The sequence below is a fragment of the Trachurus japonicus genome, chromosome 10 (assembly GCF_045865225.1).
Source record: "Trachurus japonicus isolate A0001 chromosome 10, Traja_1.0".
NCBI classification, from domain to species: domain Eukaryota; kingdom Metazoa; phylum Chordata; class Actinopteri; order Carangiformes; family Carangidae; genus Trachurus; species Trachurus japonicus.
In genome coordinates, this window is record NC_140916.1 from 18,007,010 (window position 1) to 18,019,451 (window position 12,442).

At 39.3% G+C, this 12,442-nt stretch overlaps 1 protein-coding gene across 1 annotated transcript in view; it reads right to left on the reverse strand.

Moving 5' to 3' along the window:
* Positions 1-12,442, reverse strand: part of LOC146979708 (neuronal acetylcholine receptor subunit alpha-7-like) — a 37,862-nt gene that overhangs the window by 12,856 nt on the left and 12,564 nt on the right. Inside the window, exons 2-4 of the mRNA XM_085789701.1 lie at positions 11,892-12,031; positions 8,199-8,243; positions 7,007-7,116 (exon numbers count right to left, since the gene is read on the reverse strand). Coding sequence (XP_085645827.1) covers positions 7,007-7,116; positions 8,199-8,243; positions 11,892-12,031 — 295 coding nt within the window. The remainder of the gene's footprint in view (positions 1-7,006; positions 7,117-8,198; positions 8,244-11,891; positions 12,032-12,442) is intronic.

The window sequence follows — 12,442 nt, forward strand, 5'->3', positions numbered from 1 at the left end:
TTCCTCCCACAGAACTAGTGTTATTAAACTGAATGTCTTAGTTAATTTTTATCTGGGTTCACATGCATTCATTTGCACTTATATAACCAGTTACGCTGTTTCTATTTTAATCTGATAGATGGTTTTATATTTTCTCTTAATTGCTTTACCTGGAAGACATTTGACTGACAGTGGATATTTCTGAACTTGTTGACAGTCTGCATGGAGACTTGGATTTTAAAAAAAATCCCCACCACATATTGGTCCAAAAACGAATGAATTAAATCTTAACAACTTTTTTTTAAAGGTTTAAATAGTTTTTCGGTATGACATGATAATATAATCCCCCTGAATGTATATATATTGAAATAAAAATGACTGACAATATATAACAGTCTTAAATCATTAAGACTTTCCTCCTGAGGCTGTTGTAGGTTTTTAATAGTACATTGTGAATGTATAACAAACTGCTTCATGCCATTGCAAAGAATAATGAAAATGACAGGCTCTATAGAAAAGTCAATAATCAATAAAGCAAGGGAAATGAGTGATTTAAAACAAAAAGGACACAAATCGTTTCTGCTTTCAGTTTATATAAGTCAGAAAGACTAAATACATATTGCACTAAATACATAGTGCAGTGTTTTTATTCATAACATGCATTACCCCTAACATACATGCATTCATAAGAGCTAAATCCAATTTGTCAGTGTAGGTTGTACAAAAGCTCTTTAGAGAGCAGACAGTCCTTTCCACTTTAGAGTCCATACCCACATTAGACTCAACCAACACACTGAACTCTATAAAGCCTATAAAGACTCACACAATGCATCTATGCATGCACACACCAATCAGCAGACACACACACACACAATGTATTCCCCTGTGAGAAAGATAACGCCAGTTTGTCTGAAACATCCTGGAGCATCATGCAGCCATGACAAAAGCACGTGGTCGGCATCTTAGCAGAATTTATAGAGGGAACCGTTTTATTTATCGGTGCCTGTGCTACAATTGAGTGATTTAACTTTTTCAGGGAGATTAAGTGATGGTTAAGTGTAATTTATTTCTCTACTGTGTGTGTGTATCAGCCGTTGCTCCAGGTGCTGGAGGGAGGGAATGTGTGGGTTGGCCAAGGCAGAGAAATACAATGAATTATTCAAGCTTTGGCCTTACTTTATCTGAAGGTGTGTGCTTTACTGCAATCAGCGCTTACACACATCACAGCAGAGAATTTTCTTAAGCGCATGTGTGTTAGAGGGTACAAACTGTACAAGTTAACTTACATGTACAGAACAAACAAGCTGTACCATACACTACAAGAGTTACTAAAGACTACCAAAAAGACAAAATAGAGCAGATTAAACAATGTGGTATATATATATATGTGTGTGTGTGAGACACAGAATAAGATTCCAAAGCAAATCAGTCTAAAATAACCTGCTTTATTATAACCGAAAATAACTGTCTCATCTCAAACAAATCGCCTTGGACCCATTTCCCAAATGTACACATTTCAGTTATACATGTGTACAACTGGACATGTGATATCCCTGGGAGAACGGAAAGTGATCATATTTGTACAGCGCACCCACACATATACACACACACACACACACACACACTGGAGAGAGATTACTGTGGACATGTGAGAGTGGGGCAGCTTTTAAACAGAGACTGACCGACAGTGACAATGGTGGCAGTGAGTGGATCCTGTACCATGGGACATGAGTCACCATGCTTTCCTCTCACTCAGTCAACACCTGCTGTTGCCCTCACACACGCATGCATGCACATGCACACACACACACACACACACACACACACACACAAATGACAAAAAGAAGGAAGTCACAAAGTGTACCTGAGGCAGAAATTAAAAATACGCTCTAATCTAAAATGAGATCATCAAGCCAGATTAGGCAAGAACATGTTACATCGCTTTTGTTATGTAGCCATTAAGTCAACTTTAATCATTTTGGGTGACTTCTATTATCAGGTTGCAGGGACTGAAAGACCAACAAGGAGTTTTTTCCAAATAATATCATATTACTTCTAAGCAAACATATTTATGCATAAATTTGATAAATGCATTAAATAAAAGTAATTTGTATTGTAGCAGAGGAGAAATGCTTCCTTGAAGCTTTATACCATGCTCAGTTGAGTGCCAGGGTCAGCACGGTGTCCTATCTATCCATGTAGATTAAGTCATATCCCTGAAACATAGCAGTCAACTGAACAGCCTCAGGGGGTCCTGACATTAGGCATTCTGTTTGACAGCCTTGAGGCTCTGTGGTTAACTAGCTGGATAGGGAAGCTGCAGGCCAGATGCACCGCATTTCTAATGCACGGTGTGATGTATTTATTCCTGGAGAATAGAGGCAGAGAGCATATACACATATGAGCAATGCTGAATGGATTATAAGCATCTTCATCTTCAAAATATCAAGTAAGGGAAGAGGGAACAGAAGGCTTGGAAAGATTATGGTGCAGCTAATGATATGTTACATCATTTGTTGTACAGTAAGTGCATATACTTTGTTTTTGTTTTTCAGTCAAAAACTTGCATAACATACATAACATGTAAATTCTTGTGTAGCTATCATAAGAGCTCCCTTTTTGTTTAATAGTAGAATTTCTGTCAGGCTTTAAGATGTGACCAGGATTATCTCATTGGCCTCTATGCTCACCTTCTCAAGCAAGAGTGATATTTAACATTGTCACCAAACTCCAGTTTAGTGCATCTTTGTATGCACATTCAGTCAGTTTAAGGCTGTCAGAAAAGATCTTGTTTGACATAATTCCCACATTACATGAAAAATTATATGCATGCACATCAGTCCCAAAGACAGGGAATATCTTCCTGTCTTATTTCCAGAGCATTAATTCATTTAAGTGGTCAAAGAAAAGTCATCAAATCAGCCCATCTGTCCATTCATTCATCCATCCATCTAGGTAAAAAAACCAGAAACTCCAAGTATCCATTTATTAGATTAATTCCCCTTTCATCTTTATGGCCTGTCGCAAAGCTTTGTCTTTGTTGTACATCTATCTTCCTCAATGGCAGAATTGGGATTCAGTGTGTGGTTCACCTGCGTTGGATGTCCTTCATGTGCCTCATCGATCCCCAGTCAACTGAGACCATTGACTTTTTCCCTCTAATGAGAGAGGAGGTCAACGACTTGCAAAGCTGTTTCAGATCTGGATATTCTTTATACAAACACAATCACACACACATGTGCCAAGTCATGCTCGCCTGACACACACACACGAAACATACCTCATCCAAACACACAGGAAGTTTACAGCTGAGTCTCTTGAATGAAGTGAGAGCTTCGGTGTAAACATGTAAAAGTGCATTTGTTTTTCAGTCTCAATCTTATTTTGAATCTCGATATCTCAAATACTAAATTTCTCTCAACTAAACCATTTACTATCTCTGCACATAAAAACTAGATGTTTAGTTATAATGACTTGACAGGAAATATTGAAGCCTTGCTATTAAGTCTGAGCTGCTGCTGGTGGATGTGGGAAGCACATTAGTTTTTACTTGTTGATTTGAATTTGATGATGTCCGTGGTCAATGGCAGGACAAAAACCTGGAAAAATACGGTGAATAACAAAATAATTTCCCCAGGCGGTACGCGTGGATGTGGTGTTGATGGTAACAAGCCACAGTATAGATTATCCATGTGTGAGACATCATTGTAAGATAGTGTGAGACAGTGTGAGCAGAGTGACATCAAAATATGAAAAGCAATACGAGCAATTTCACACTGGGATAATAAGACCTGGATGACTCATCACAGACAATGTCAGATGTTTTTTTTTTAATCTCACTCCTATTTTCTTAGAGCATACTCCATATTGACATAGTATCTGACCTCGGTGCATCATCAACTTCATATTAAAATGATGGAAATGAATGAATGCACTCATGGCAAGTGTTTATCTGAGCGGCATGTGAATATGCTCAACGCAGTTAGACTAGCGTGTTATTGGCTGTGCACTGATGGCCCACTGTGTAATGGTGTGTGTGGTGCCATTACTGTGTGTAATTGGGAGATAGTGTGCATGTGTGAGGTGTGGCGTGATGAAGAGTTTACTGCCTGCACTGATTTATTTGCATGTGTTTTCTTTTTGTTTTGTTTCTGTAATTTTGTGGCTGTGTGCACAGATATTTACTGTCTATTCGTGAGAAGAGGGATAAGAGCTATGTTGGGTACGGTAATCAGTTAAGTGTGCATGTGTGTGTTTCCAGTAATGATCCATATTATTGCTGAAAACTGTAAAATTTTATTTCTCCTCAGGGGACAAGTAAACCTTCTGCTTCAGCAGTAAAACAAAATTTCCCCTTCAGCTTCTTATTAGTGATCTCTCTGCCAACTATCAAGGTAAACGATAGTTTTAGGCTAACAAACAGCAACATCAACGCTTTTAAAAATTAATTTGACTAAAAACAGATATATGAGGCTGCTTTTTTGTTTTCCTTTGTTTTACTTTGCATTAGCAAACAGAAAATTATACAATCACAAAAATCTATTGATTTTGCAAAACTGATTATGAGTAGATAACTTAAAACATCTGTTTGAAGTCAGAAATCTCAAGCACAGCGCTCCAAAATTTGGCACAGATGTCCACGAATCCTAACTGATTTTGGTGATTGCTTGACATTTCCTCTAGCACCATCGACAGACTGAAAAATCTCCAAATTTGCGAGATCAGTTGGCACAAAATGTTGAACAGATATTCATGATTCCCCTTAGGATGAACAGTAACTATAATAACAACTGGCTGTTAAGCAGGTTAATTTGCCTAGTGCTTTAATTTATGACCAAATACTTGCTATACTACTGGAACTCCCTTCAGCTGTAGCCTTCGTTGTGTTAAGTGGTAATTAGCAAATATTAGCATGCTTATGTGCTAGGTTATGTGGTGAAGATGGTGAACATTGCACCCACTAAACATCAGTATGTTACAAGCTGCCATTTAACTGAAAGCATAATTGTTATTATTATTATTATTATTATTATTATAACCTTTATTTAACCAGGTTTGTCCCATTGAGATCCAAGATCTCTTTTGCAAGAGAGACCAGGCCAAGAATGACAGCACATAAAGTTTCAACACATTGTCACATTAATCAATTAATTGCGCCAAAGTACAGACTCTTTGACTTATTGAGCATTTAACTAAAACGTCAAACTTTCCCCATATTAATTAAATGCACTCAAGGCCCAAACTAATAACAGATGAACCCCTCGTCTCTCATGTAAACCTCATGTGACCTCCACCAAACTCAGAAGTGAATATATTTCAGAAGGTGCTAATTTTTGCTCCATTCCCATGTTTGGAAAAGCAAATCATAATAGTGTATAAAATGGTTGTTTTCATGTATGAACAGATTTTAAGGAGAGTAACACAAGAGAAGACACAAGACAGTCTAGAAACTAGCAACACATAAGCAGGGACACTGTGAGAAGCAGGAGCGAGTAACATGCTGACACCCTGACGGACAGAGACAGGTAGATGGGATGATTTATAAAGAGAAGTTGGTGAAGGCTAGGAACGATAAAATATGGAGAGAAAGAGTTGATTGAATAGAGTGAATTACAGTGAGACAGTGAGTTATGAAAGAGAGACGGAGGGAGACACAAATAGAATGAGATGAGAGACGGTAAGGCGGGATGGATGATGGAGAGAGAGGGAGAGAAGTGGAGGCAGAGGGTAAAAGGCAGAGATGGGGAAAGACAGAGATTAGGGTGGGTAATCCTGGCAGGTCTAAAAGCTGAGCTTTTAAAATTTGGGTTAATACCGCCAAACCTTTTATGTTGTCCTTGTGTTCCCCTTAGTGTGTGTGTTTGTGTTTGTGTGTGTATTGGGGGTAAATACAGACATGAAGAGAAACTGCGTGGTTGTTTCTCTTAACCTCAGTTATTGGGTCCAGATCTTTCAAATTTTGTTTTTGCCTCCTCAGCAAACACTCTAACTGCCATTGTCTTGGTGACTGAATCTCCATCTTTTCGTCCTTCTCTCTCCTCAGCCTCAGACCAGATCATCCGTCTCTTACTCAAGCATGCAAGCGCAATGCAATTAGTTGTTTTGCAGAGAAACAACTGGCCTACATTTCTAATTGACTCGAGAAAGCCTTGCACAGAGGCGTGAAGAACAGTGGCTAAGCAAACAGCACAAGTCTGACCTGAATTACAAAATGAAACGAGCTCCCTCAGCCTCACTTATAGAAAATTAAGGACTTTGACCTTAGCTGTAATGTCTTTTTAATGTGTAAAAACCCCCACATTTTTCTGGTTTTAATTCAGCATTCTGACATCAATAGCACATTATATATCACATCAGCAATGTTATTGTGAACTAGCAAGAGCAAATGGAGACTGGCAGCCTTTGCCAAAGGGTCTATTATGTTTGATTGACAGTTTAAGATGTGACACTTGATTTTTTGTCAGTGGCAGATACCAACCTGTTACTTTGAATTAAATTAAGAAATATGTATGCTCAAGACATTTGTTCTTTTACTTCTTTTCATTCAATAAGGAATTTGAATATGGAAATTAGAAAAGTTTTTAAAGTCCCACTGTGAGGAAGTAAAAAATAATCGTATGCAGTGGAGTTTCTGTCTCCTCCTGTTGCCTGCGTCATTGGGTTTGTGTTTGATTGGGGGTGTGTTTATCACGTTGGCTTAAAGTAAACCTGATATTGCTATGGTTTGTGGAGATTAAAGACAGGATTTAAAATAATAGCGGCGTATCTGAAGGATTAGAGTGATATTTCTTTCATTCATTCATTCATTCATTCATTTTTCGCAGATAAAAATAGAAAGAAAATATACCGTCTGTGCAGGTGTGTTTACCGACTGGAAAGGACTCACAATGTTGGATGATATCTCCGATTTTAATCAGAGTAGACAACTGAAAAAAAAAATCTAAAACACGGACAAGGACAAAACTTGAAAAGGAAAAAGAAAAATGTCACAACCTTTACAGCTGTGGTGGGTAGCAGCAGTTCTCACCTGTTGTAAAGGAGGATGTCTGGGGTCCAGACCTGGTCTGAAGGGAATCGTAGGTTCTGGACACCAGGGTAGTTTTCTGGATTCCAGCTCAGGTAGATATCTGTCCAGTACTGAGAAAAGAAGAAAGATCTTTAGGGCTTTTGATGAGTTTTTTTTCCCTCTTTTATTACAATGGGTGCAATAACACTCTGCAGAAAGGCCATACCATAATGTCCAATGTCTAGCTGATATAATCAAATTGAACTCTTAGAAGAAAATGGCCCATTTAAAAGAAATAGGAAGGGCTGCGTCTTGCTGCAGGAAGGAAATGAAAATGTAGAGGTAAAATGACTGTTGTGGTAGTGTTTTTTAAATTAAACAGCAGTTCTGATGTTATTCAGGTAAGAGTGTGACGGTTATTCCTGAAAATGTGTTTCTAACCATGCAGGCATAACTAACAGGGTCAAAACTGCGACAGTCTATAACCATTCTCAGTCAATCAGCTTTTCATTAATTCAGTGTAAAACTGCAGCTGTGGATTTCTTGCACTCACTCTCTTCTTTTAACTCTTTTAGAAATACCAAAGACAGAACTACAGAGTAATGAGCCAGAGGTGGTTCTTTCCTCTGCTTCATGAAAACAGTGTCTTTGTTTAAAAACCTAAAACTGACACATGGTCTAATTGGGCTTCTGGCTGTGAATTTGAATTTCTTAAAACTTTGACCCGAAGTCCATTCACAATCAAGTTGATGGCTACTTAATATGCTCCCTACATTTAGTTCTTCCTCTCCTTATTCCACTCCCTTCTTGACAATTTGCCTGAAGTGATGTTGAGTATGCTGATGCCAGCATTGAACATGCATACACAAAACTGCTGCCCTTCTCTTTCATTCTGTGTCCCTCTCTCTTTCACATACACACACACACACACACACACACACACACACACACACACACACACACACACACACACACCAAGGAACAACGTTAGCTTAAATTCTAGGACTAAATGTAATTGCAGATTCCTCTAATTCTTGGATGGATGATCTTAATTAAAATTCATTATTATCATCAAGCACTTAATGAACTGGCCCTGATAATTTGAGAAACACAGGTGCAATGTCTTTAGAAGATAACCAATAACTGTGTAATAAAATCATGAATCAACACACATTAAATTGGTGATAATGTGCCAAAGTCAAACTTGACTCACCAGCTGCAGCCAGGCATTGGTCATCAGCACTTGGTTCTTCTCATCCTGAAGACAGAGGACAGAAAAAAGAAGAAGAGATGTTGAGTTTTTCTTTCGTATGAAAGAACCCAACCAGGCAAATCTATATTTAATGTAGTGGGGAAAGGCTTTGTCATCGACAAGTAAGTCCAGTTGTTTTGCATATCCAAAGAATAGCAAATCAGGCTATGCAAAACTGTGTGAAATCTAGTTTTATGTAACCAAGTGCTGCTCTGTTGAACGGTTATATAGTGGAGGAGCCATTTAACAACACAGTATAAGCAGCAAATTTACAGCAACTGAAATGCTGTAGTCCCATGCTGTAGTTCCATCTAAAAATACGAGACAATCAAATCATATCAACATCACAACTTTTCTCAACTCACTCTGTCAATTTGATGCATAGAATTAGTTGAATATTTAAGTGCTTAACAAGCAATTAGCCTACTTTTCTCATAGTAATTCTTAATAGTCATAAGTAAAGATAATAAATCTTGACATGAATGGTAACAGACTGAAGGTTATGTCTTCAACTTCAAAATGTTTCCAAGGTGCATGGAGCATTAGGGAAATCGTGCTGCTCATATTCTAGCTGCAAGGTGAAATTAGCATTTGTGCAAGCCTCAGAGTTTCTCAGCTCCCAGTGCAGAGTGGTAAAGTCAGAACAGGAACGCCTGCATCGGTTCTTTGGTTAGAAGAAGAGTAATCTGAATGGGATCAAAGAGGTTTCCCTTTTTCCACGCACTGCATCAGTTTATCCATTTATCCCTCCCTCCCTCTTTCTCTCTATCTCTCTGTCGCTTTTCTGACTTGAAAATGTGTCCACATATGGCCGACTCCTATATGATGTCTTTTGTGGGAGCAGACGACCCAGATGATGGAGCAAAAGTCACAGCTGGAAGTAATCATTGGAAATGTGTGTCTCTCTAGAGATTTCAAATCCCCCAGTGGTTTGTGTGTGTGTGTGTGTGTGGGTGAGTGAGTGGTTGTATCTGATGAAGTGATGAAAATAAAATTGTGGGTCGTATAAAATTTATAACCCGAAAAAATATGAACTTCACTCACTTATTCAAGGGCAGAATGCCTGCAGCATTGTGTGAATAATAGAGCATATACACAATAAACAAACTGACACAGGCTTTACTATTCTTAATCTTCTTGAGGTAAAATATGTATTGTTAGGTCAAACGTCCAGCTCTTGCATATTAATATTGATGTGCCAAATTGTGCTATATGACCAATCCATCTCTGTGCTGCTGGGAATTCGTATTTGATTGGTATCTGTGGGAAAGATACATTCTCATCGGCTCATACACTTGAAACTTAATGTAAAAATGTTGTAAAATTATCTCAAAACATGAGGGGTTACCAGTCAATTTGATTATATTTGGCTTTTCTTTCCAATTTGCTTTGCCACAGTAGTGTTCCCATGACGAGCCAACAGTAAAACTGAAGTGTATCTGCACCTCAGGGTCTCAATCACTGCAACATAATTCAAATCTATCCTTCATTATTTTCATTCCGGTCGTGACTTCATTCCAGTCGTGACTTCCGGTATGGATCAGCTGAGCTAATGGCGGCGCTCTTGTCCCTGCATACGGGTACTCTTGGTAAATTCACTCCCTCTGGAAAGGTTCAGTGAGCTTCCTTGCCTATAGAAAAAGTGAGGATGGTACCCCTTCCACATGTACTTCACCTCCTCTTATAAGCCTCCAAACTGAGTGTCAGTGTGACAGTGAGATTACGCCCTATACCGTTTTCCCATCCATTCAAGGGACACACAATCATGACAGCTTCTGTCCAATCCTCCCCAGTATCATGGCCACATAAGCACGGTGTGTAAATTGGGTTACTTGTTACAATTGATTTTGTCCGATTCTCTACAGAATCTGAATAAATACGCATCACTCCTCCACTGGTAGACAAACTAAACAACTACGAAGGATAACAATCCTAAAACTGCCCCAATGTAAAAACCAAGAGGTCCTGACACACACACGCACACACTGGTGTATCTGTCTGTTCTGACAAATGAGAACAGACGTCTGGCTGGTGTGATTCTCTCTGCACAGTATTTAACAAGCGAACACTTCCCTAAACTACCTTCTGTCTCTCTAGGCCTGCTGACAGACAAATGTTCATGAAGCAGGCAAAGTGTCTCGAAGGTTTTAGGTTCTCTCCGCTGGTTAATGAGTCGAGGCTTCATCTGAAGGCCCACTGCTATTCTGAGAACATTTTTTAAAGTTTGAAAAGTCATAAAGAATCAAGATAGAAGGCCCGGATTGATTTCTATTTTGGGTCAAGGGCTGTAGGCCAGAACAGTTTTCAAAAAACTGGGAATGCGTGAGCTGTGTGAAACTCAAGGAGGCACAAGACACAGAGCAACTGGCACTTGAGACTAAACATCATGAGGAAATATGGACGGGGAGAGTAAACAAGCAAAGCTACCCTATCTCTCAATAACTGCTCCTGAGGAGCAAAACACTTAACCTCAATTTGCCTTTATTAGCAGAGCTGCAGGAAGACTGGAACTGACAAAAATATGCATTTATACTGGGAAAATAAAGCAGTAGAGATAATAACCTGAAACCAACAAGGTGTAAGTTAAAGTTAACAATTAAGGACTATTTCAGTGACCTCAAAATGTGTGTGTGTTTTGTGTGTGTGTGTGTGTGCCTACATATGCAGCAGAAGTTATTTTGTCCCAGTACAGAGGGTCTTTATATAATAGTATTCAAACAGCAGAAGTGCATTACTTCCGCCAACATTTAGCACAGTTTCATAAGCACAGACTGCTGCTGGATCTGTCATTGGGCACCCAAACAGACACACATCCAATTAAAACATTCTCACTCAACAATAGTCTTTGTCCACAATGTGGCAGCCTGTCTGGTCATCCATCAGCCTAAAGCTGCACATGCCATGCAGCTACTCGTCCACCTACACTGGCTACCTGAATCTAAGAATAAAGTCTAAGCACTAATGCTGCCTTCAGTGACATTTCTGAGTCTGCATCAATCTTGAGCTCAATCATACAGATTTATGATCCTTATTGTTAAGAGGAATGTTGTCTGGCTTTGTTTGTGTGACTTCAAGCTACCAAATGTTGTTAGATACCATCTATGTTCAAGACTCTTGAACATAGATGGTATCTGATAACACCTCCTCCCCTAACACCTCTAACTGCACCTCTACCTGATCTCCTTGCACTTTTTAATGGGGCATTCTTTGGTATTCACACCAAGATCTCCCACTGCACTGAAAATTTTGTTTTGGCACTCACTTGTAGGTGGCTTTGGATAAAAGCGTCTGTTAATCTAAAATAATACCTCATGTCACCCACAAACCAAAAACGAATGTACAGGTTGCTGCTAAGACATACGGCATATTTCAATGGCAGTGTTTTCTTTACAAACAACACATGCTCCATTTTCTCTGAAAATGTTTCATTGTTTTTAATCAGTTCTTTAATAAGCAGCTTAACTCCTTAGAGGTGAAATTATGCAGAAGTCAGCAGCACAGCAGGAATCCCACTCTCAAATAAACCACATGCCCAACATAATACAAACCCGATATCCTGCCACCTACCTACATCATCGCATGACAACAACCTCAACACCAGCTTCACACATATGAACAAAACACACACACACAACAAAAAACCATCTCCCTCACCACGTCGATGATCTGCAGCAGTGTGAGGCCGAGCTCCACTAAGATGGCAGCTGAGTCATTGACCACAGGTCTCTCCAGTCTGTTGTAGTTGGCCAGCAGCTCTTTGTACAGCCTCCTCTGGTGTTCCCCTTGCAGGGATCCTGGGGAAACAACAGGAGCAAGAGAAAAGATGCTTCAGCTGATTATCATGTTGAATACGAAGCACTCGCCTCTCGTTACTGAGTGTAATTAAAAACAAATGACCAAGATTCGAGCACTGTAGTTACTTCATGACCCTGATAAAATTGATAAAGCTTTGTCACACACACCCACCTGCAGCTTCACCATAATTCAGAGCTGCAGGTGCAGCCCCCTGTCACTACAGACTTCTGAAGGTCTCTCCTTGATTTATATACACAGGGCGTGCAGTCTGTTTGCATTTATGGGCCATAAATCCACAACTGAAACAACTGAATTCCAGAGAGGAATTTTTTTTTTTTGAAGCACAAAAAATTGGCTTCGGCTATGGGAACACTTTCTTGGGTACGGAGGCTGATTTCTAATCCAGAAAG